This window comes from Simochromis diagramma, unplaced genomic scaffold, assembly GCF_900408965.1.
Source record: "Simochromis diagramma unplaced genomic scaffold, fSimDia1.1 OVJJ01000304.1, whole genome shotgun sequence".
NCBI lineage: Eukaryota > Metazoa > Chordata > Actinopteri > Cichliformes > Cichlidae > Simochromis > Simochromis diagramma.
Genome location: NW_024387030.1, coordinates 19039546 through 19066538, shown reverse-complemented (window position 1 = coordinate 19066538; position 26993 = coordinate 19039546). Strand labels below are relative to the sequence as shown.

The following is a 26993-nucleotide window of genomic DNA, read 5'->3' as shown; positions in this document are numbered from 1 at the left end:
AGCTTTCTTGATTGGACCAGTTGCTCTAAGGGAGGGAACCATGAATTCTGCTCTACCATCATTGTGTCCTAAAGTTGAAGCACATTTGTAGCAGGACAACTGACAGGGACTAGAAAGACAAACCATATTTCTCTGATATTGGCTTCTCTCCTTTGAATGCAAAATTGACTTTAAAATACTTCTGCTCACATACAAGGGCTTGAATAATCAGGTGCACTCCTGTCTTTAAGACTTCATACTAACATATCAACCCAATAGCACACTTTGCTCTCAGACTGCAGGCTTACTTGTGGTTCCTGAACATTTAAGAGTAGAATGGTAGGCAAAGCCTTCAGCTTTCAGGCCCCTGTTTCTGTGAAACCAGTTCCCAGTTTGGAGTCTTCACTTTTAAGATGAGCCTTAAAACGTTTCGATAAAGCTTATAGATAGGAGTAGATTAGATGACCCTCAACCCTCCCTTAGTTAAACTGCAATAGGTCTAGGCTGCTGGAGGGATGTATTGTTTCTTCTTTACTTACCAGTTGTTGATTCTGTGTCTTTATCTATGACTTTGCATTGAATCATTAGCTGTTATTAATATCTACTCACTTCCATAGCTTGTCTTTTGTTCTGTCTCCCTTGCCTAACCACCAACTGGTCGCAGCAGATGGCTGCCCATCCCTGAGGGTGGTTCTGCCAGAGGTTTGTTCTTGTTAAAATGGAATTTATCTTTTTTTGGTCATAGGCAATTATTTGGAGTGGCCTAGTCAAAGTCTGGACTTAAATCCGATTGAGGCAGAATGTTAAACAGGCCAAGCTCAAAATTATGTGTGGCTGAATTAAAACAATTCTGCAAATAAGCAATGTGAAAGACTCACTGCCAGTTATCGCAAATGCTTAATTGCAGTTCTTCCCGCCAAGGGTGGCACAACCAGTTGAGAGGTTAAGGGGGCAATTGCTTTTTTACATGGAATTTTACGTTTACTTTGCTTATCTTTGGCTAATATTAAAATTTGTTTCATGATCTGTGTGGCAAATAATACTATTTTTAGTGTCTAAAATTAGTACTAAATAGTATTAAAAATAGTAGCTTGTCAATAGCTTCAATGCTAACATGTTAAATGTAATGGACACTATTGCTCCCATTAAGGTGAAGGTTATCTCTGGAAGGAAAAAGTCTCCATGGAGAAACTCCACACTAGTGAAAAATGAAAAAAGAGAGTGTAGGAAAGCTGAGCGCAGATGGAGAAAAACAAACCTCCAGGTTCATTATGACATCTATAAAGAGAAACTTCACAATTATAATTTACAGCTGAGGAGTGCAAGAAGGTCCTACTTCTCTGACATCATCACTAAAAACAGCCATAATGCTCGGGTCTTATTTTCTACAGTTGACAGGCTAACAAACCCTCTTGTGTCAGTGGGAGCTGAACTTCATTCGACCATGGCCTGCAATGACTTTGCCAAATTCTTCACAGAAAAAATCCAAAAAATTAGACAAGCAATTGGTACATCAACAGCAGATCCAGAATATGTACTGTGTCCACTGAAAAACTGTTTAAACACCATAAAACAGTTTCACCCTATTAACAGCAAAGACCTGGAGGACATCTTAGGTCAACTGAACTCCTCCTCCTGCTGTTTAGATGTCCTGCCAACACGTTTTTTCAAAAAGGTCTCAAAGACTTTGGAGTCAGACCTGTTACAGATCGTCAACTTTTCTTTATTATCAGGTGTGTTTCCAGAATCACTAAAAACTGCTGTAATAAAACCTATACTGAAAAAGGACAATCTTGACAAGTCAGGTTTTAGACAGAACCACAGCACTGAAACCGCTCTGACCAAAGTGTTCAATGACATATGTCTGAATACAGACAGTGGAAAAATGTCAGTCTTAGTTTTACTGGATCTCAGTGCAGCATTTGATACAGTTGACCACAACATATTACTCAAACGACTGGAGAACTGGGACAGGTCTTTCAGCAACTGTACTAAACTGGTTCAAAACATACTTAGAAAACAGGAAATACTTTGTATCAATAGGTAAGTTCACATCTGAGCAGACAAGTATCACATGTGGAGTTCCCCAAGGTTCCATCTTGGGACCCCCTCTGTTTAACATTTACATGCTCCCACTGGCACAGATTATAAAGAACAACAAAATAAACTATCACAGCTATGCAGATGACACACAAATATATATCACAATGTCACCAGGAGACCAAGGCCCTGTACAGGCTCTTGGTAAATGCATCGAGGAAATTAATGACTGGTTGTGCCACAATTTTCTCCAGCTAAACAAAAAGAAAACTGAGGTAATAGTCTTTGGCGCCAAAGAAAAACGATTACAGGTCACCAAAGAACTTCAATCTATACACCTAAAAACCACAAACCAGGCGAGAAATTTGGGTGTAGTGATGGATGCAGATCTAAACTTAGAAAAACACATTAAGACAATAACAAAATCAGCTTACTATCACCTCAAGAATATTTCAAGGATAAAAGATCTAATGTCTCAACAGGACCTGGAAAAACTAGTCCATGCATTCATCTTTAGTAGGCTTGACTAATGTAACAGCATCTTTACAGGTCTACCTAAAAAAATCAGTCAGACAACTACAGCTCATTCAGAACTCTGCTGCTCGAGTCCTCACTAAGACCAAAAAAGTGGACCACATCAGTCCAGCTCTGAGGTCTTTACACTGGCTGCCTGTCCGTCAGAGGATAGACTTTAAAGTTCTGATGCTGGTCTATAAAGCTCTGAATGGTTTAGGACCAAAATACATCAGTGACCTCCTGACCCAGTATGAACCTTCCAGATCCCTCAGGTCATCTGGATCTGGTCTTTTATCAGTTCCCAGAGTCAGAACCAGACACGGAGAAGCTGCATTCAGCTTTTATGCTCCTTATATCTGGAACAAACTCCCAGAAAGCCTCAGATCAGCTGAAACACTCAGTTTATTTAAATCCAAATTGAAGACTCAGCTGTTCTCAGCTGCATTTGAATAAAGCACCAAATCCACACTTTTAAGCTTAAATTTCAAAACTTACATTTAACTACTGATTTTATCTACTGTTCTGATTTTATCTGTTTTGATTTTATATACTGTTTTGTTTGTTTGTTTGTTTGTTAATTAGTTAGTTAGTTTGTTTGCTTGTTTTAATCAATTTTAAATCATGCTTTTTATTTGTTTTTGTTTCTAATGTCTCTGTAAAGCACTTTGAATCACCTTGTTGTTGAATTGTGCTATACAAATAAACTTGCCTTGCCTTGCCTAAAATCTGTGCAAAGTATGGCAAGTTACCAATAAGATGCTTTTTTCTAAAGCAAAGATCTGGCTCTTGTCCAAAAGCACACAATAGTAGCTTTCATTAATAGTTGCTGCTGCTAGCCGATATAATGCCAAGTCTTTTTCCAAAAACATGTCTGCCAGAGCTTCTAGAGATCTGTTGTCTGTCTCTATGTGACCCCCTACACCCCAGCCCCCACCCTCAACCCTCACAAGGATAAGTAAAAGAGAATGAAAACTAGGTCTTTGAATGTTACTACCACTTAAGCTAAATTTAACTGAAACAAGAATAGCTTTCATCAGTGCTTTGTCAGTAATCTTACCTGCTGGGGCTGATACTGTGAACTTTGGGATCCAACCAGGGTGCATGTGGGCTGGGTTCATTATAAACTAGAGGCTGAGTGCAGTGCAGAGTAAGTGAAGGTACATTGTGGTGAGTGTGAGAAGGCCAAAAGGCTGAGGGGCTGAGGGGAGGACACAGAGATGATGGACTGTCAGTCATGGGTGACCTGGTGTAGCTCAGCATGGAGGGGCTGTAGAAGGTCAAAGGTCCGTGCCCGTGGTTATAGTCATGGTTACTGTCTGTGTATGGAGAGGGAATGCAGATGGTGTGGCTGTCCATGCCCACAGGAGGGCTGTACATAGCAGGCAGAAGTCCTGGGGAGCTCACCCTCTCTGTGGCTTTACTGGAGTCCACCTCCTCAAGCTGAAGGAGGGGTAACGGGTTAGCATCCAGGGCAGGGGAGGAGGTCATGTCAGGGGAATATACTGTATTTGCTGTGAATGAATGATTTGATGCAGGTGGATATTCTATAGCATCTTCTCGAATGGCCGGGTCCTGTAGCAGAGAGGGAAGAAACACTATATTAAAATAATTAACTGCTGCAAATTCTGAGCAAATACCAATATTTACAATATCGACCATAGCAGATTTTCTTTTTATACCAAGGAATTTATTTTTTCAAATTATGTAGCTCAGAGCTTTTCAGTTCACCATCTTAGAACAAGTCCATATGTTCAGAATGCACTAACTCAGTCCCAGTTCCAAGACATCAAAATTATAGTTTTGCAGTCCAAAACTGACAAGACATAATCATCTAATTTGGCAAAAGGCAGACAACAGTTAACAAGGTGAAAAAGGATCAGAAATAGGGAATGTTTTTAAAATTGAACCTAACTGGAGCGTGACCAAGACAGTAACTAGTCATCTATTTTGTCAACTGCTTCAAGGATCTGTCACCAGGGTGGCTTGCCCACTTACCTAACATGCATGTGCCAGTTTGCAACACAAAGCCTCATTACTGTGAAGCATACAAGCAATGCACTAGAATTATTCCTTAAGAATACTTAATTTGTATAGCACTAAATCACAGTTGCCTCAAAGTGCTTTATATTGTACGGAAAGTACTCTACAATAATACAGAGAAATTCCAACAATCAGACCAGCCCCTGTGAGCAAGCACTTTGGTGACAGTGGGAAGGAAAAACTCAGTTTTAACAAGAAAACACCTCCAACACAACCTGGTTCTGGGAGGGGCAGCCATCTGCTGTGACTGTTTGGGGGTGAGGGGAGGAAAACAGGACAAAAAACATGCTGTGAAAGAGAGCCAGGGAGGATAAGGGAGGATTGAGGGTCACCAGATCCAGCCCTAATTATAAGCTTTGCAAAAAGGAAAGTCTTAAAGCCTAATCTTAAAGAGAGGGTGTCTGTCTCCTGAATCCAAGCTGGGAGCTTGCTCTACAGAAGAGTGGCTTGATAGCTGAAGGATCTGCCTCCCATACTACTTTGAAATATCCTAAGAAACACGAGTAAGCCAACAATCTGAGACCTAAGTGCTGTATTGGGGTCATCGTCACTCTAAGACAGGGTGTTATCTGGCTTTGTGGAACGATAAAGCTGGGTATCCTCTACATAGCAGTGAAAATGCATGCTATACCTTGTAATTATACTGCCCAGGGTAAGGCTATATAGGAAGGATGTAATGTAAACAGAACTTGTCCTAACACAGAACCCTGTTTAACTCTACAATTAACCAATTAACATATCCACGAAAGGGGTCAACATTCTTGACAACGCTCTTTTACGAAGAGCCATTTTTAGCCATTAGTCCTTTGGACATAAGGCTGAAACTTCTTGTTCTCTTGCTGCTGTTTGTGCCAGTCCCTACTAAAGACAAGTAGCTCAATCAGCTCAGTCACTCTCCAACTTTTCTTTCTCTTCTCAGGGGGTGTCGCTCTTTGTTATGTGGGCGTGTCGCTCCTTGTGGCATCCTCAGCACATGTTCCAGACATCTTAGGTGCTGTTTTTCAATGTGTTTTAGTGTTTCTTAAAAAATATTAGCTCATTTTAAATGTGATGCCAGAAACACATTTAGTGGTACTTAAAAAAATGTTTAAGAAACATTTAGCAGCTAATTAGCTTAACTGTGCAATCTGTGTGCAAGAAACAGGGCGCTTCTCTGAGCCTGGTTCTGCTGGAGGTTTCTTCCTGGTAAAAGGGAGTTTTTTCTTGCTCATATGGGGTCATATGGTTGTTGGCATTGTTTGTTGGGGTTTTTTTGTATTATTGCAGGGTCTTTACCTTACAATATAACGTAAGGCAACTGTTACAGTGATTTGGCGTTATAAATAGTATTGAATAGAATTGAACTGAACTGAACTGACTTGAATGAAATTTAAAGTCAATATTGGATGCCTGTAAACTTTGGACCCTCAGTTGCAGTCTTGGTTGCGCCATTAAAAATCACTCCATGGTCTCAGGAACGCTTCCAGAAGTCACTGTCCAAGAACACCGTGAACTATGCTAGCAATAAATGCAGGTTAAAGCGCTATCATGCAAAGTATAAGCCAAATGGGATCGAGAAATTAAACAGTAGCAAACTGTTCTGTGGTCAGACAAATTTTAATTTCTTTATGGAAAATATGGATACTCTGCCTCAATAATTCTGATGTGTTGTTGCCATCAAAATCTAAATCAGCCAATTGTTCTCTTAAAACGTCACATTTTCTCAGTTTAAATATTTAATGTTCTACTGTGAAATCATTGCATTCTGTTTTTATTTAGATTTCACACAGCACGCTGACAGATGATGCCACAGCTTCATTTACCATTTCAAATAATTTCAGTAACACCCTGTAGCTTTTAGATAAAATAGCATCCCTGGATGAATATACAGGACAAAAATTGGTTTTCAAAGAAATCAATTTCTAATGTAGTCAGCAAAATGTCTTTACATAGTCACACTGAAAACAATGAATAAAAGTAATAAATAGTGTAAGGATGTTAAAAATGTGCAGCTCACCAAAATAAAATGTTTGTGTCTGCACTTCCCTAAAACTCTACAACTGATATTGAATATGCATAGCTAACAAGAACCATGAACAAAACTAAGAAGACATTACTATTTCTATAATGAATGCACTGCATCTGAAACCTTAAAGCAGATGGGCTACAGCAGCAGAAGACCACGCTGGTTACCAAACCCATAATCTAAGAACAGGAAACTGAGGCTGCAATGCACACAGATCACCAAAATTGGAAGAAGATTGGAAAAAGGTTGCCTGGTCTAATTCATTCAGATGACAGGGTCCAAATTTGGCGTAAACTATGCATCAAAGGTTGACACAGAGTTCACTGTACTCAGACATCTCAGTCAAAGCATCTCAACATGAGGGCACTTTTATAATGTGGCAGAAGATGTAGTGGGAGATTCATGGACATGATGGATTTTTAACTGATAAATCTGCAGCAACTCAATGATTCAGTGATGTCAATCTGGACAAGAATCTCAGCAGAAAGGTTCCAACACCTCAGTGAAGCTAAGAGAGGATCCAGGCCCTTTGGTCTGCTGAGTGCGTTGCTCTCTGGTAATATTAGTCTGCAAACCTGGAGCAGACACTGGGTGCCTGCTGTGTTTGAAAGATAAAAACTAGACACATGTTTCATGACTAAGTGAAAAAAATTAGTCTGCTAAAGTTTTACTTTTAACCAAGTAAAGTGCTCACTGGGACTCTAACGCTCTTACATGAGAAACACGAGATTCTGTTTTTTCTCGTTAGCGTGCAAAGAAAACAGTGGTTATCAAAAAAAGATCTTGTGGTGTAATTGGTTTAGATTGCACTACTCTGCCAAAAATCACACAATACACAATAAGAAGGCCAAACGGTTACAGTATAATAACTCATACAACTATAATAACTCAAAGCAAAACACCCTGCACTAGTAGTTCAACTGCTATAGCAGTTGAACTACTAGTGCAGGGTGTTTTGCTTTGTTAGCTAACACCAACAACTGACATGTGTTAAATATTCCCACAGACTTTGTTACATGCTGCTTTTACTGAACATGTGTCTCTCTCTCTCACACACACACACGCGCGTGAACACACACAGTTTGTGGAGCCCAGTGAAATGATGTAACAGCTTACTTACTGTGCCGAAGGTGAAGAGACGAACCCAGTATTTATTAGCAGTGTGATTAAACTGTGAACATTTGTTCCAGAGACAGAATATAAAAGCACAAAATGATCTGCCTGTTTGACCTCACTTGGCTTGCAAAACTGTGCCAGCAAACTATGCCAGCAAAGCCATCCACTGGTTAATCAGTGCCAGAATCAACAGCTCAGCAGCTGGTATCTCTGCACAGTCAACCGCACACACCACGAATGACAAGTAGAAACATACAGCTGGCAGGTAAGGGGAGTGAGTACATCTAAGTACATTTGGAAACACTTTTTCAAGCCCTACATGCATCATGAAGTCCTAGGTGAGCAAAGAATCTGAAAGTACAGTAGTGCCGTAGCTATGGAGATAGAGAAAAAGCAAAATATGGCAAAATTTAAGAAAAAGCTAAATATAATACAATGAATAACACTTTGTGTTTCAGATCTCTGTGTTCTCTTATGTTTCTGTTTTTAATTTGTTTTAAACGCTGCTCTATTTTCCACTTCGTGGCCACAATCCATGGCTTGGATAGTAAACATAAAGCTACATTTCACTCGCAGTGTCAGCTGAGACCAAAAGTCATAATAACATGCAAATGTATCTTGGACAAAAGGATAAATTATAAAACACAAGAAAAACGTCGGCAGTTCAACGCTGTTACTGTGTACTAGTCAGTCAATGAACAGTCAATGTGTGTATAACGCAGGTCAGGTCAAAGTGGTCTTGAGCAAAAACAATGCACCCTGTATACGAACGTCACCTCTCACCTAATTCCCAGCCTGGGTCCTTCGAGGCCATCACATTCACTTCCATTCACAAAAAGTAAATACGTCCAAGAAATACAGCCTTTGATTTTAACTAGCGGGTTTCACTGAACCCAAGTGGACACCATGAGTTGAAACCTATAGCTCTTAAGTCAGGTCAGATGTCCATACATACAGACATCTGCCTTGCTGCAGGTAGATGGTTAAGATAAACAGAGACAGTAATTATGTATTTTCCATAATATGTTAGCATTATTTATCATTTAGCTTTTACCATCCAATTTTAGAAGTGCATGCAGGGCACTGTAAGTAATGTGTATGATGCTGAACATGATAATCACCTGATCTGACGAGAAGAAGCAAATATCTGCTCATCGCTGACATCAGATCCGAAGACAGCTTACACAGTAACTGAAGCTGCTGTTTTAAGCTTGGTATTTTGGTTCAAATACATTTCATAAATTTTTACTAGCGGTTTAAATCAGGAAATCTCTCTTAGCTGTACTGCCAAGGAGCAGAGATATGAAGCTATCCCATATGGAAAAGATATATATAAATCTTATAAAGTTTGTTTCTGTCTTGTGTGAAACTTGTATGAAAAGCATACAAGAGTAAAAACAGATATAAGATCCCTTGAAAAATTATATAAATGACTTGTATGTTTTGGATACTTACTAAAACAATATATGAAAGTAATGAGAAAGTGGCCACTTTCATGAGTAAATCATATAAGCCTTATATGATTCACTATACAGGGAGTGCAGAATTATTAGGCAAATGAGTATTTTGTCCACATCATCCTCTTCATGCATGTTGTCTTACTCCAAGCTGTATAGGCTCGAAAGCCTACTACCAATTAAGCATATTAGGTGATGTGCATCTCTGTAATGAGAAGGGGTGTGGTCTAATGACATCAACACCCTATATCAGGTGTGCATAATTATTAGGCAACGTCCTTTCCTTTGGCAAAACGGGTCAAAAGAAGGACTTGACAGGCTCAGAAAAGTCAAAAATAGTGAGATATCTTGCAGAGGGATGCAGCAGTCTCAAAATTGCAAAGCTTCTGAAGCGCGATCATCGAACAATCAAGCGTTTCATTCAAAATAGTCAACAGGGTCGCAAGAAGCGTGTGGAAAAACCAAGGCGCAAAATAACTGCCCATGAACTGAGAAAAGTCAAGCGTGCAGCGGCCAAGATGCCACTTGCCACCAGTTTGGCCATATTTCAGAGCTGCAACATCACTGGAGTGCCCAAAAGCACAAGGTGTGCAATACTCAGAGACATGGCCAAGGTAAGAAAGGCTGAAAGACGACCACCACTGAACAAGACACACAAGCTGAAACGTCAAGACTGGGCCAAGAAATATCTCAAGACTGGTTTTTCTAAGGTTTTATGGACTGATGAAATGAGAGTGAATCTTGATGGGCCAGATGGATGGGCCCGTGGCTGGATTGGTAAAGGGCAGAGAGCTCCAGTCCGACTCAGACGCCAGCAAGGTGGAGGTGGAGTACTGGTTTGGGCTGGTATCATCAAAGATGAGCTTGTGGGGCCTTTTCGGGTTGAGGATGGAGTCAAGCTCAACTCCCAGTCCTACTGCCAGTTTCTGGAAGACACCTTCTTCAAGCAGTGGTACAGGAAGAAGTCTGCATCCTTCAAGAAAAACATGATTTTCATGCAGGACAATGCTCCATCACACGCGTCCAAGTACTCCACAGCGTGGCTGGCAAGAAAGGGTATAAAAGAAGAAAAACTAATGACATGGCCTCCTTGTTCACCTGATCTGAACCCCATTGAGAACCTGTGGTCCATCATCAAATGTGAGATTTACAAGGAGGGAAAACAGTACACCTCTCTGAACAGTGTCTGGGAGGCTGTGGTTGCTGCTGCACACAATGTTGATGGTGAACAGATCAAAACACTGACAGAATCCATGGATGGCAGGCTTTTGAGTGTCCTTGCAAAGAAAGGTGGCTATATTGGTCGCTGATTTGTTTTTGTTTTGTTTTTGAATGTCAGAAATGTATATTTGTGAATGTGGAGATGTTATATTGGTTTCACTGGTAAAAATAAATAATTGAAATGGGTATATATTTGTTTTTTGTTAAGTTGCCTAATAATTATGCACAGTAATAGTCACCTGCACACACAGATATCCCCCTAAAATAGCTAAAACTAAAAACAAACTAAAAACTACTTCCAAAAACATTCAGCTTTGATATTAATGAGTTTTTTGGGTTCATTGAGAACATGGTTGTTGTTCAATAATAAAATTATTCCTCAAAAATACAACTTGCCTAATAATTCTGCACTCCCTGTATGAAGTAGGCCACATCTTAAGCAAGTCTTTTATAAGTTTTTACTATTTCTTTTCCATATGGGATAGAACAGACGATAATGTGTGTTCTCTGACATCAGAATCACAATCAGGAATTTAATTATCCTTAAGGAAATTATGTAGGGATATGTTGCTAGCAGAGATGGGCAGTAACGTGTTACTGTAATCCGATTACTTTTTTCAAGTAATGAGTAAAGTAAGGGATTACTATTGCAAAAAAGTCATTCGATTACTGTTACTTTCCCGTAAGCACGCTGCGTTACTAAACCGTGATTTTGTGAGTGTCTCATGACAATGACGTATGAGCTGCCAACGTCCGTGGCAGCAACAGATGTGTGCAGCTCAATAATGGATAATATGGAGTGTGGGAGAGAGTACAACCATGCAGCGTTTAAAGTGTGGAGGTACTGAACTGACATTACTTTGAGTTTGATTCTGTAAAAAGTGACAAAAACATTAGTGTGCGCTGTACACTCACACACTGTGTGGGAAGAAAACTTCTTTCTACAGCAAAAAATTGAACTTCAAACCTGAGCAAGCACCTAGCACGCCGGCACGGGAATGTGAAATTCACAGAGAAACCCACAGATCCCCCAACTGACATGACTGCTGCGGCACTGGGCAAACCTCCACCGGCCCCACTCCTGCTAAACAGGTGACAACAGATTTAAGAGGAACAGGACCTAGTGCAGCTGAATCTTTGATTTTTATTTATCCTTTGCTGTGTTTTCATTGCATCTATTTGAAAGAGTGAGTGTAAACACAAAAATTATTACATTTTATATGCTGGAATATGCAGAAAATAGGTTTAAATGTTAAACAAATTTCTTCAAGTCAAAGACTGTTGCATATAATTAAATTTTTGCTTGATGCAATGTGCATCAAGTTTAAAGATTAAAACTAATAAAACAAGCATTAAATTTATTCAGTTTTATATGATGGATTATGCATTAAAAAAAATAGAATTGGGCTGAAAGGTCTGTTGCTTTATGTATTCAGGTTGTGTACCATGTTTTTAAAAAATAACTAAGTAACTAATTACTTTTGAAAATAAGTAATCACTAAAGTACTTACTTTCTTGGAAAAGTAATCAGTAATTAGTAACTAATACCTTTTTCAAGTAAATTGACCAACACTGGTTGTCAGGAGTGGAATGTACCTGACATGTACATCTGGCAACTTTTTGCTAACACGGTGCTAAAACGTATTAGTCCTACGTGCTTTTGTGGGCTCGCTACTGAGTTCTTCTGCCCACTAGTGACCCAGAAATGACTTGAGTGTTGCTGTTGGGACTGCAGCTGGGTCATCTGCCTTCTGTCAACTGCAACTCCTCCTATGACTTAACTGCCTTGGAGGACAAACTCAGCATTGTAGGACATGTTTGCTGTTATAAAGTGATTTCGCGTTTTAGCACAAATATCCGCACATATTTTCACCAACACCAAGCAGCTTGATAGCACGTGCAGTACTTAAAGAACGTTTGGTGCTACTTGCAAGGAATTTTGAGAATTCTTTTGTTAGATTTGTAGTGCAGTTTACTCATATGCATAATTAAAGCGTTATTGCATCCATGAAATACGACTTGCAAGAGCTAAGCACGACCAGATCAAAGTTTATGGAACAAGCAGCAGGAATGGAAAAGAAAATTAAACTGCTACAGAGACCAAACAGAAGATTCACAATTATAGTAAAGCTAACTGCCAACACTCTGCCTGACATTTCACATCTGAATATTTTCTCAGACTTGCCAAATTTAAACACACTGCTGTGCTCTAATTGATTGCAACTCTTCAGTATTTCTCAAAAAAAAAAAAAAAGCCAAATGTTCTAACTAAATGACTTCACACTTAATTTAAAAGACATAAAAAAAAGAGTATAAACAACTCACTTAATTCCTAGAGCTGTGTGGCTCAACACCCAGGCTTTTACTATGAATAAAGCTCTTCTGTCAGAATGTTGTGCTCAAGTTTGAGCTTTGGACACACTGGTGCTCATGGCAGCTTTCCATGGTAAACCACCAGTCAGGCAACAAGGGGTCAAAGGACCCAGTGTTTAATTCCACTGCTTCCTTTCATTTACATATAATCAAGAATTTGAACAATCAGGACGGCTTTGCCTTTATTTTGCTCAAATTTTCATAAAAGCTAAAATTGTTAAAACGTTTTAGTCTTTTAAGAAGATGCTGGTCTTTTTCTACTTTTCACTCTTACTACTAAAACAGAAAAAAAGAGAAAACATTAAGTGCCATAATTTTTTATCAGTCAAGTAATGAAGGCATTTTTTTTAACATCTAGACCCTGTAGGACCAAACTTTAAGGGAAAAACACAGACTAAAAAAGATCTTTTTTAGTTAAGTGGTTACTCATAATATCAGTTGTTTTGGGTAGTAAAAACAGAAAATAAAAAGCATGATGTAGAAGTCTATATTCACCTAAATGGGCATCTTTTATTTAATACATGCGCATACGGCCGCTTGGTTAGAAACAACCTTTGACAAAACCAAAGTTTCCTTAATGCAAAATGAAAGAGGCAGAAGACAGTGACACCATGCATCGTCCGGTGGACTTAAAAGTTTGGGAGTGTGTCGCTGCTTCAAGCTTATTGTCACTGCATAACCAGCCAGTAAATCACTTACATACTGTCTAAACTTTAAAGAGAAAAAATTCCCGAGTTAAATTAAACTTTTATAAATAAATACCCAGCTAAATGTTGCATTTGGCACAGTTCATTCTAAAGCTCAATACTGGACTTCATTTTTGAAAAGGTGCAGCATGTAACCCAAACTCATCTACCAGCCTCCAAACGTGGCCAAAGTCGGTTTATCCCCACCAACAAAAACATCTTTGTCGCAGAATCAAAAACCCCAAACACTTCTGACAATCTGTGAAAAGTAGGGGGTGCATTGCTGTTATACTTTAAACAAAAAAATCATGAGACCCTAACCACAAATGGATTAAACTATGTCCTTCTTTAGGCAGTATATTAAAAACTTGTTTATTCCTCTTGTATAAAGAAGCTCCCCCTGTCAGAAAAAGGCTCCCAGCCAGTAACACATACCGGAACACAAAGGCTCCCGGCAAAACTATTAGGCAGCCTCTATCCCTCCATTCTCTCAATCCCACAAAGCCGACAAGGAGCTGCTGGAGGACGAGAGGCCCGCCGAATTAAAGAGGTTGACAGATTACATGCGTGCAGGAGTAGCAGGAGGAAGCTTCTGCTTCTGGTTTGCAGAGAAGTCGAAACAGAGAGGCTACGGCAGAACGGACAGACTGATTACAGTGTCGGGATGTGGAGTCATTTTAGCTGTCACCTGTCACTGCTGCCACTCCATCTACCTGCCAGATGGGTTTGGCCCATTTACTGTAGCAGAGTTCTCCAGAGAAATATGCCACGTCCTGTGAAAGGCATTACATTTTTCTTCTGAACCTTTTAAGCATCAAATTTAAGTGTAAAAGTAGCAAAAAATACCTCAGGGATGGTGTTAAATCAGTTAACACCAAGTGTTAAAATTTGATACGTGAGTATGTGATCATTTCAGAGACGTGCTTCATAGCTTAACTCGTGATTCTAAAGTGCCTGTAGTAAAACCTGTGACAAACTGAGGACCTGTCCAGGGTGTACCCTGGGATAGACTCCAGCCTCACCACGACCCGGAATGGGATAAGTGGAGGGAAACGGGAAATTGATGAACAGATTTGTACTGCGAGTACTAAGCTACAAAGCTGGGACAACTGGCCCATCTATGCTTACTGTGTCACAAGTCAGTAGTACATGACTAGACCTATAGGCTACATTTTTCTACTTAGACACAACGACGAGAGAGGATTTCACACCTGCTGTCCCAGCAAGGTTTATTTGCCAAAAACAGAAACAAGCAGGGGTAAAGAAAGTTGAGGATGATAGGAGCTGTTGCTAAACTCTCTGTAATTCTTTTGTTGTTGTTATTTTCATTAATTATTAGCCTCAAATAAATGTGAAGCCCAAGAGCAGGAAAAAAATTAAAAGTGGTGCAAAAAGTGGTGTTAAGTCTTTATAGCTAATTGCACCTTTATGGTTTTTCCTACTGTTATAAATTAATTATAAAAATTCTTATATCAAATAATTATCCACGATAACTTTGTCAGTGAGTTTACCACTTCCTGGAACTGCTAGCTATATTCACTGACCAATTATGTGACTTATTTCTGACTGTACCTTCAGTCAGACCATAAACAAACTCATTAGGAAATGACTTGGTCATTAGGTGGTTGCCAACATCTGGTGGCCTTAAGACGCAGGTTAAAGTATTCCTGCAGTGGCCTAATTTTTCCAACCAGGAAGCTACATCCATCGTTTTTGTCTATGAATCAGACAGTCAAAATAAATAACTGATCCTCTAATATTTATATTTTGTTGTTGCTTCCAGTGACAACTGTTCTCTCTAAATATAAGCCCAGAACATCAAGCATCATTTGGGCTCAAGGGAGAATTGCTACACAACTAAAAAAATTGTCCTGATCACAAGAAGAGAAGCTGGTGAAGCTGCTGGTTCCTGACCATCTAGAGGTGATCTTGACCTATTACTTGCCTAATAGGTTACCACCATATAGTTTTTTTTTGCCTAACAGAGAACAGTATCAAAATGCAGTACTGGGAAAGAGTATATAGATTTTAAGATAACGTACAGTATTGTGCCTTCAGCCAGCCCTCAAGGCTTGCACACTTTTTAGTCAAAATAGGAAATTTATTGAAATGTGACATACATGGAAATACAGTATATATGGCAAAAACAGACTTTGTGCAATTCTAACAAGCTTGAAAGTTAACATGTGGTATGATCACCTTTATTCTTCAACACAGCCTGAACCTTGGAGGAGCTTTCTCGACATTTCTTTAAGAAGTCTTCAGGAATAGTTCTCCAGGCTTCTTTAAGAACATTCCAAAGCTCTTCTTCGGATTTTTATTGCTGTCTGTTTTCTTTCAAGATGATCATAAACTGCTTTGATAACATTGAGGTCTGAGCTCTGAGGAGGCCTAGTCCCTGGCTGAGAGTGTTCAGTTGTGTGTTTTTCTATCCTGGTTTACTTATATTGTATTGGGAGTGTTCGAAATCATTGTCAAGCAGAAAAATGGAGTAGCTGACAATGAGATACTTTCCAAATGGTATTGTATGTCGAATCTGTGCTTTTGACTGTACTTTGTTGCATTCGCAGGTTCATATTTCCATCAGTCCGTAAATTCCATCAGGATCTCCAACACAAATAAAATCCAGCACCAATCCAGCACCACCTACATCATATTTTATAGATGACTACACTCAGTGACCTCTCTTGACCTCCACGGCGAGACAATCTGAGCAAAAACTTCAAAGTTCTGTTGCAAACATTTGTTAGTCCAGTTCCCTTCCTTAAGAATGGCCTTCCATTGAGACAAGTTTTGATGAGACTTTGTAGAACAGTAGAAGGATCAACTGAAGGACCTGATGTATACTAGTGGTGCAACGGATCACGAATGATCCGTAATCCGAACCGATCCCACTCCACGGTTCGGCACGCACGTGATCCGAAGATTTGAAAAAGGAAAAAAAGTATGTGTATGGTGCGCGTGGTGGGTCTGTCAAGCAATAGTTATGGCCAGCGCTAGCGGTCCAAGTGGAGGAGCAGAGGAGTTTGCAGTATTTAAGCAGCCCTTTGCTGCCCAGTCCGACCGGGCTAAAGCTATTACAAAAGCTACTGGGGTGTTTAGCTGCAGACGGGAGGCCATATTCCGTTGTGCAAAACAAGGGGTTTAAACTATGACGAACGTGCTTGAGACACGCTATGATATCCCGTTCCAAGCATGTATGAGCAGGAAAAGTTTAAAGTTATGGCTGAACTGTCCCAGGCATCTTCTGTTGCCCAACTACAAACGGGTGGACCTCCAGGGAAACGGAAAGCTACGTGACCGCTCATTATATCACAGCGGAGTGGTAGATACAAAGCCCTGTACTGCCCTATATTTTACCTTAATTTGTTTTTATATAATTGCGTGGAATGAGTCTTGAGTTGAGTATACCATAAGCAATTATAGTTGAGTTTTTTTAAAAGGCAAAAATACTTAAATAAGTTAATAAGTAAATGTTAAAATTTTGTCACCACAAGATTTTTGAGCCGTTGCACCACTAAAGTATACCATAAGCAATTATTAAACTCAGGCTTTCTTCCATAGTTTGCCTTTTGTCCTGTCTCTCTGCCCCTAATTCCACTGCAATAAGCCTAGGCTGCTGGGTTTCCCATGACGCAATGAACCATTCTTCTTCATGCTCCTCTTTTCACTCTCTATGTGTTTATACTCCCGTCTGCATTTAATCATTAGTTATTATTAATCTCTGGCTCTCTTCCGCAGTGTGTCTATTGTCCTGTTTCCTCCTCCCCAACCAGTCGTGGCTGCTCCTCCACGAGCCTGGTTTTGCAAGAGGTTGAGGTGACTGTTGTAATTTTGTGCTGTATAAAAAAAATAAATTGAAAATTGAATTGAAGTGAAGTGAACCTTGTGGCAACAGTTGTGACTGCTATATAAATAAAATTGAATTGAGTTGAATTAAAGAGAATCCTTTTTTTCTTAAAGACATGAACTTCAGACACTATTCGTCTGCAGTAGATACAGTGCCTTGAAAAAGTATTCACAACCCTTAAACTTTTCCACATTTTGTCCTGTTACAACTACAAACTTAAATGTTATTGTAAATTTATACGACAGACCAACACAAAGTAGTGCATACTGTAATTGTAAAGTGGAAGTGATGTCATACATGGTGCTCAAAATTCGTTATAAATGAAAGTCTGAAAAGTGTGAAGTGCGTTTGTATTCAGTCCTCCTGAGTCAAAACTATACCAAACCACCTGTCACTGCAGTTACCATGGGCATGTCTCTACCAGCTTTGCACATTCAGACTTCAATTTTTGCCCATTCTTCTATGAACAATAGCTTCAGTTCAGTCAGATTGGATGGAGGGCGTTTATGAACACCAATTTAAAAGGCTTGCCACAGATTCTTTTGCATTTTAACAGGGACATGTGAGTATACTGCGATTAAGGGGAACCCCCATCACAGTCTCAAGTCTTTTGCAGCCTCTAGCATGACTTCTTACAGGATTGACCTGTATTTAGCACCATCCATCTTCCCATCAACTCTGACCAGCTACCCTGTTCCTGTTGAAAAAAGGCACCACTGCATCATGACGCTACCACCACCATGCTTCACAGTGGGAATGATGCATTCAACCTGCCATTCTTCCATAAAAGCCAGATTTGTGGAGTACATAAGTAATAGTTGACTAGGTTCTCCCAGTTGAGCTCAAAATCACCTCGTTTGTGGAAAGATTCCATTTGATGCCAGTCAAACTCTGTTATCTATCTAAAAATAGAAATGAGAATAAATTCTACGGTTTTATTGCTGGCTGGTAGCAAAAGACTGCAAAAGATACAGTTTTGAATTGGCTCCTTGCTAAGCCATCTGTTATGTGTTCACACAATGCTGGTTCATCCCTTGAGACAGGTGCCTTTCATGATTATTCCTCTAAAAATAGTCAGCTACAAGGATTGGCCTGTAAATGAGTGGAAAAGCAGCCAATGCCCAAAGAAAAACTTGAAAGACCTTCAGAAAGCCTGAAGAACTACAGCTCAAAACCACTTTTTTTTGTTTTAAATCTCAAGTCTGGTTCCTTGGGAGCAAAAAATAGAGAAATTACATGTGGGTCAAGACTTTTGCACAGCACTCTACACTTTGACATACATTTTAAACTGATTTACAGAGGCCACGATGCCAGACAGAAGTTATTTTCCATGAGCAAGAACTGAGTCTGGTAACCTATCAAAGGTATTCACTGCGGTATCATTTTACAACTTTAGTTTCTGACGGGTCTTCACAAAATTGAGAAATAAAGGTCACTAGAGGCAAAATTTGGTTAAGAAAGTAACTAAGTAGATGAATAAGATCTAGTGAGAGCAGAGTTGGCAATCTGCATAATTTGGCTAATTTGAACATGTAAAATAATTTACAAATGTGCATTTCCTAACCTGAGCAAACAGTGATCATTTAATGCAAAAATGTTTAATATCAACCTAACAAATATAATCTTTTTCACTTTAAAAATGTAGTACGTGTGAACGAAACCCCTGATATGCATGGATCATGTCACATGTGCACACAGGGTATCGGTAATTGTAAGCTGAATTCAAAAGCTACCAGAAAACATCTAAGAGACCGGTGCATTCATGCATTACCCTAAATAACACTGACTTGTTTTTTTTTTAAATAAAGTGGTTAGCTCATGGCCTCTTGATTAAAAAGCAAAGAGAAAATCAACAAACTATCTATAGTATTCAGTTTGTGTTAACATATGATTATGGTTACATGATTTTAAACAAGTTTATCTGCTAATAGTGGACAAGTTATCCTGTTATATAGAATGATAATAGAAAACTACCATAAATAAAGTTGGTTGCCAATATTTAAGTCTGGTCTACAGTTTTGTGTAAAAGTGTTTGCGTTTTTGTTACACAAATTGTAATACAACACAAAGAAAACTCAAGTAAATACACACCTGACTCTATATGGAAAAGTAACTGATTCCTAAACTGGATAACTGGTTTATCCAGGAGCAATCACCTGATTTGTGGAGCAGAAATAACTTAAAAACTAACACATCAACGAAGCCCCACTCACCTGCTGGCCACATCTTTCACTTGCAAGGGGCAGCCAATCAGGAGAAAGCTGGCATAAAAGGGAGAGGAATGAAATAGCATTGAGAGGGCTACATCAGTGCTCATCTTAATTACATGAGGATTATTTGCAGTTGTGAATCATGCAAAACTAGTAGAATCAAATAATAAAAATATAGAAAATCAGAAATGAGCGCAATAGGGCCCCTTTCACTTTAACATTGTGTCCACTGTATAGTCTTTAGAGGCAACACAAAAGAATATAAATGGCAGCTGTTTAACTGTATAAACTAAAAGATATTTCTGAACATCAGGGTCACTGATCTCCAACGTAATGGATAGTCAAAGTAGCTGAGGACGCTGATAATTGGCTGGAAATGTAAGATAATTTTAGAGTAAGCAAACACTGTGAAGTTCTCTTTTTAATTAAGCAAAACTGCACATGGATGTATCCATGTGATTAAAATATCTGAGATAACATTACCAATAACTTTTCTGATTACATTTACCACACAAATTCAACGGAAATCATTACAAATGTGAACTGTGAAAATAATGCATCACCCAGCAGCACCAGTAACAGCACAATAAGTCATAAACGCACGCACCAGTGCATGACCATAAGTCATCAGATACACCTACTCCAAGTCAGGTTGTCAAAAAACATCAACACTCAGATACAAATATATGTATTAAAGAGTCAGACAGAGAGTCCAGAGTGACAAGAACCAATCCGAGCAAACTGAATTAAATCCACAGCAGAGCCGAATGAGACAGTTTCAGGCGTCAGCAGCTGTTTGTAGCCTGAACTGCAAAGTGAAGGAGAGCAGTTTTGAACTTTAGATGCCGGCTGCAGGCAAATACGCCCAAGATGATAAACTTTAACAATAATAATATAACAACAATAATTTATTCAAACGTGTTACTTGTTTTGTTGCAGCCAGTCTTTCTTTCTTTCACAGTCAGCGCTCTGTGTTTAATATCTTTGTTTAATTTTTGTTTTTATACCACACTTCACCCAAAGTTTATAAGGCTTCCATAACACTCTTCTTCTATAGTAATGAAATTATTTAGATGTATTGTGATGTTTGTTGAATCCTTTGTATACCAGTATTTTTTAAAATATACTTTACCTTCACAGGGCATAAAGGAAATAATTGATAAAATGAAAAAAAATCTCTTAAACTTATTATACTTATTTTGTTAAATGTAAATGGGAAGCAGCTAAAAATTAACAACTAGTAAACTAACAACTAACAAGTTAACCTTTTCAAAATATGGATTCTTTACCATTACTTTGATTGTTGCAGAATTAGGTCAAACTTTTTACCTGAGGTACCGACATCTAACAAAACCCATTCATTGTGTTCAGTGCCATTTTAAGGTGCCAAGTTGCTTCTAATAACGGTAACACATACATTTCCACCAAAAAGGAGCAAAGCTACTTAAAGTCTGTTGTTTCAGTTAAACAATGCTGTTCAACCTGGAAATCTCAGCAAAACTCTGTGCACCAGTTATAAATGTGCCAATGATGAGGAGGTTTACTGACACAGTGGCGCTGTGCTTCGTTTCGAAGCAGTCAGCTTTCTCTTTTTTGGGATGGAATCACACTATGATTCACAATTTTCCCCACAGATTTAGTTGAAGTCAGGTAATCACATGAGTGGTTTTTCATATGGTTGCCTGGATACAATGCTGGTCACTTCAACTAAATGCTAAAAGGGCCAACTCACAAATCTGTGCAACCTGCTTTTGCTTTGATTTCTATTCAAGTTCTAACTGGAAGTGACAACTCGCATGGCTCATATGATGAGAGAACTGTGCTATTCCTGGCTGCTAAGATTTTTTTTTCATGGAAAGCAGATTATGAGCCAAATTAAGATAATCTGTAATATAAAATCATCAAATAATCCACCTTTTCAAGATGTAGTTTAGCTGGATGCGTTTGAAATCCTGGGCGAGCTACAAAAATTCTAAATGGCAAATCAACAATTCCTGTAAGTTTCCACCTATAAAATATATTAAATAATAAATACATTTAAAACAATCTGCACCCACACACACACACACACACACACACACACACACACGCAGGTTTATATCCACCAGTACTGTTCTTCAGTCTGAAATATATCTCAAAGCATGTCATCAAACATTCATCAAAGCTAAAATGTGCCAAAATAGATGGCGAAAAAAGAGAAAACAAGAAAAAATAACCCTAATGTCAGTTAAAACCCCAGCTAATAAATAAATTCTTTCATTCTTTGATATATAAAAAAATAACACGTGATAGCGCCTCCACAAGCCAACAAGCAATCACCAGCAGATCGGCTGATGATCAAACCATCAGCAGTAACACTGTTCATTACGAAGTACATCCATAAAGAGGATGCCACGCCCAAGGTTCAAATTGCCAACAAGACTTGTTTCCCTCCCAAGAGCAACACAATAAGAAAAGCTAAATTACAAGTAAATCCTAATAAAGACGCCAGATTCTAGAACACCAGTCCTCCGTTAAATAAAGGACAAAGCTATCACTAAGCGCTCTCACTTGCCACACCTGAGAGAGGGAGAGGATGAGTGAAGGAGGAAGGAGAGAGAGGAAAGAAAAGGGAGAGGAAGCAAACACAAGGAGAGGGCAGATAATAGTCCAGCACACTGACTGAGCCTTAAAGATGCTGAATAAAGCCGCTGCCTCGTGAAAGATATAAGTTTTGGAGTGTGCACTGTTTAAATATGCAGTGCAGTCTTCTTTAAATTAGTGCACGACTATGACCCAAATGCGTGTGGTGTATACCTTTACAAAAGTTGTAACGTGACAATACAGTATTTTTCTTTACTTTTATTTTATACGTCTAAAACAGTGCTCTTCCTTGCTTTGGATTCTTCCTGTCCACAATCTGTTTCATGCAGAAATACACACTGAAGAAAATTAGGCTGTCTGAAAGGATTAAGAATAACAACTGTTTTTTGTTGTTGTTGATCATCATAAATAAAATGCTGATGATTTTACATTTAGTCAGACTGATGAAACCTGTCAAAGATCCTTGCACTTTAAAGCGTCTGTTAACATGTCAAAGTCAAGTCAAGTCAACTTATTGTCACGCCAAAGGACAGAGAATAGAAACTGTTACTCCACCCTGACAAATGTGCGAGAAAAATGCAAGTGAATATTTTAAGTAAAAAAAATAAATTAAATATTAAAAATTTTACATATAACAAGAAAGCTATACAATATACAATATAAGGGTAAATGACATTGAGTGCAAACCAGGCAGAGTAGTGCAAATAGGCAAATGTGTACCCCATGAGAGAAGGGCGGGACAACCATCAAGGATTCGACGTTACAAAAGCAAAAAACCTGTCAGTCTGCAACTTTCAATACACGAGTTTGACGCCCAGTTTCAGATTAACAGACATCAGAAGCCAAATGAAACTAGTTTCCTTCTGAAATGAATCATTATCGAGCATTCTGAACATGTGCAGTTTGATCTTCTCTCCGTGGCGCTACAAAGCACGGCACACAGTCCTCTTACTGGTGCTACACCTGCCTGCAGGGAGAAGACTGCAGCACACCTCTTATGGGCTCACTAGTGCCATGTTTTAGTCACATAGTGTTCTCGTGTATATCGGGTGACGGACGACCTGTGGGCTGCATTGGGAGGAGGTGGGGGTTGGGGGGAGCAGAGTGACCTTGAAGAGTTTTCGTTGCCAAACTGTGGAATTCTTTTCAATGGGAATGAAAACCGGAGATCGGAAGGGGATGTACACCAAGCCTGAAATCTTATTTCTAGTAACGGCAGGACTTCCCTCCATCCTCCCCTCCACACACACACACACACACGTGCATATTTTCATCTCCCACATAGCTAAGTTATTCGCGAGTGGAAAAGGAATCTGGTATTTACAGTAACAGCCAGATTATAATTACACTGTGAGCAGTCTCAAGGCTGCGGAGAGGAGGCTGCCAGGCTTACATCCACTGTGCGGCCTGAAGAACACAAGCAGATAGTCAGTTTTGTTGATGTGATAAACTAATCGCCAGGGCCGTCTAAAGATTAGAGTGCAAATCCTCACATAAAAACCACAGCAATGCTGTAATAAGACGTGGAAGAACGCCTTTAATGCACGCTCCTGAGAGGACAGGATTAAGAAAAGGGAAACTTGAAAATACAGCAAAGCCACATTTAAGGTTCAGAACACACACACACACACACACACACACACACACACACACACACACACACACGTATCAGGCATCTGCAGGATGAGTCTAAGAACATGTCTTTATTTTATGTAGGAGATGTTTGATTAACTGATGTGACTGGGTTGATTCACAACCACCGTTTGTTTTTAATATATACATTTTAGCTGCATAGAGGAAGATTTAAGATTTAAACTGAATGCAGTACAACTGTGAAGAAAGACAAATTAAACCAGAATCCTCTTTAGAATGGAGTTTTTAAAAGATGGAACTAGAATGACAAAATCTAATGAAAAATATTACCTAATTTTTGCCTTTTTGTGTATATATATATATATATATATATATATATATATATATATACATACCTGCTTCCTTTATTTTGTTTTGGGGGCTTTTGTTGACTTTTTTGTCCTTTACAGGTTGAATACAAATTCTGACAAATACAAGGAATCGCAATTAAAACATTTCATTGAATAAGATACTGAAATTGGGCACAAAACATCAGCAGGAGCCTTTACAGCTCCACTCTTTTTATTATTTGATGTGTCTGGGAAAGTTTTAGAAAATTAAAACAAAAAAAACCTTCATTTTTGCTGGTGATGACAAAAGTCTCAACTTCTCTTCACTGACTGCGTGAAAAAGCCTGGCTTCTTCCTATTAGAGCCACATTAAACTAATGGCAACCCAAAAGGTTAAGTGGTATGATTTTTCTCCTAATTCAACTTTTTTTATTTTATGTAATCTATACCAACCTCTGTGCTGTGAGCCAATACAGTCCGCAACCAAAGACCAAACCTTTTCAGAAGAATGTCAGTCTTACCTCTTAAAATTCCCTAACAACTGAGCAAACTACATTTACTGTAATGTGACAGTAAATGTTACACATGTCTCTCTTCAACTCTGCTCACACTGCATGCCTCATAATTGCAAAAGCATATTTTATGGTTGAGAGCAATACAATGAGATATTTTATGCTTACACATCTCCTACACAGTAAATTTAAGCTTAATTGAACCTTTTGCCTTTATTGGCAGAAAGTCTGTCACAGCAGTTTTACCCATGTCAGTCAAACCATGAACTCTCTGAGATCGGTAAAGTTGGTCGGTTAGAGCACAATCAGAATTGACTGTTGAACCGAGCAGAGATGCACCTGTTACACTGGGAACGATCCGGTCAGTTTCACTCCTCCCTTCCGCGCTGCGGTCACTCTCTGCTCATCTCAGTGGAAAAGAAATCACGTCTTACTTTTCTCCATTTCACGAACCTGTCACGGGAACATATCAGCTGCTGTGTCTGCCGCTTTACTTCTTTGGGTTAAACGTCAAAGTCGCCGCAAACACTCAATAAACGAAAGCGTAAAAGTGAAACTATAAACTACGCGGCACGTGCACCTCGGTTCTTATTCCTCCGCGTTATTCCTCCACGAACTTTTTCCTTGATGGTGTGTCAATAATATTTCCACTCAGTCCCTCTCCAGCCCACAAAATCCCACGTTTAAGGTTTGTCCCATTCGGAGACGTCACTGGACACGCCTTCTCGGAGCTTAGCGCGCAATAGGAGGAGGCTCGGAAACTGAGCTGTGTTCCAACACGGAGAATTAAGCCCCCGAGTGCGTGTGTGTCCGCACACGTTACTCCTCAGGAGCTGTTTGTCGTGTAATAAAAGAGACCACCTCGGTGCTGTGATGGAGTCCAGACTTTATCTCTGTGATTTCCGCGCAATCTTCACCTGTTCTGAGTTCATGATTGCAAAAAAGGAGCACAGCAAAAGCATGAGTCCACCAAGGCCCACAGAACACCAGCTGTGCGCCAGTGATGCTCATGTTGAACTGCCAGATATCGTAAAAAGAAGGTAAAGAGCATGACAGGAATAAATCTCCACAGAGCAACCTAGACACGCACGCACAAAGCAACGAGTTTCAGTAAAATGCAACTGAAATTTATAACATCAAAGGTTGTTTTGTTTTTTTAATTAAAATCATGAATCATTAAGTATAAACTTGATTTATACAATCAAGTAAATTTCATTTAAGCAGATTCTATTCAAGTTAACGTTTTAGCACTTACAATATAATCATATGTAAACTTACATGTAATTAATTCTTTTAGAACTGAAGAAGCCTCTTGCATGAGAGGTGAAACTTCTTCAACAAACTTAGAGAAGTCCAGTCACCTTCTTTTTAAAGCTCCTAGGTCTGCTGTGACCTGGATGACTGAGAAGCTACACAGACCTACATGTGACTGCAGTCCCACTAAGAAGCTTCTGATATTTGTTTCTTAAGAGTCTCTTAAGATTGAACCCTCTGTGATCGCTCATTTTCATTCACGTTTAGTAAAAAACTTACAAGTCGCTCCACATTTTTTGGGGATGTTTAATGGTTGAAGCTAACTCACACACCACCCATTAAGCCTCTGTATTACTGTTTTGTGCAAAATACCCACCTCTATTGTTTATTTTGGCAGCATTGTACTATCACCTCACAGAAAGAATGTTCCGAGTTTGAAACTCATGCTCAGCTGTGACTCTGTATGGAGTTTGGATGCTCCCCTTGAGCTGATGCTGGATTCATCCAGGTTCCCCCTGCCGGCTGCTCTAAATTGGCTGTAGGTGTTGTTGTGAGGGTATGTCCTTTATCTTCTTCTGTACACGTTTATTCAGATTATTTCACAAAATAAAATCAGGAGAGTGTCCTTGTACCATGTGCAGATCTTATAAAGCATCCCATCCAATTTCTTTGAATTCCCTTTGCATTATCATGTTATTATCGTCGTATTTTTTCTTTTTGTTTTCATTGTGCTAAATGTTTTACACAAGTCTGCATAACTTTGATCAACTCTAACAGCCTTTCAACAGATTTTTGTATTGTTTGAACTCTGGTCAGTTCTGAGGCTGCTCTAATGTATGTCGGTATTCATGCTATAATTACTTTCTGCTTTTGCATGCAGCCTGCAAAGTACCAGTCGTTCTTAATGGTTCACTGTTAATCTCAGAACATACTATGCAAAATAAATAGATAAATAAAAACAATGTGAGGATTTTAAATGGCCTTAAGTCAGACTAGAGGCCATATGAGCTGTGAGGCAAGGTACATTTTAAACAAAGGGAAACACAGAAGATTAAAACTGTTTCTGTCTTGTAGCTTTATTATGTGAAATTAGTCGACATAGAACATTCCCCAAAGCATCACACTGCCTCCTCCGGCTTGCTTTTATCCATGTAATGTAAAAGAAAGCATGATTTATCACGTCAGGCCACCTCCTTCCATTGCACCACGGTCCAGCTCTGATACTCATG

The 26993-nt window shown here is 39.1% G+C and overlaps 1 protein-coding gene across 10 annotated transcripts in view; it reads right to left on the bottom strand.

Moving 5' to 3' along the window:
* esr2b (estrogen receptor 2b) overlaps positions 1 to 25294 on the bottom strand; it is a 60164-nt gene extending 34870 nt beyond the window's left edge. For 2 of the 10 annotated variants that reach the window (XR_005697276.1, XR_005697275.1), the window contains exons 1-2: positions 24850 to 25292; positions 3593 to 4107 (exon numbers count right to left, since the gene is read on the bottom strand). Coding sequence is in view for 5 of the 10 variants with exons in the window: in XM_040041651.1 (XP_039897585.1) it covers positions 3593 to 4023 (431 nt within the window). In the remaining 5 variants the exon portion in view is untranslated. The other 8 variants (XM_040041651.1, XR_005697277.1, XM_040041650.1 and 5 more) reach the window with 8 other exon arrangements.
* Positions 25295 to 26993: the final 1699 nt, after the last annotated feature.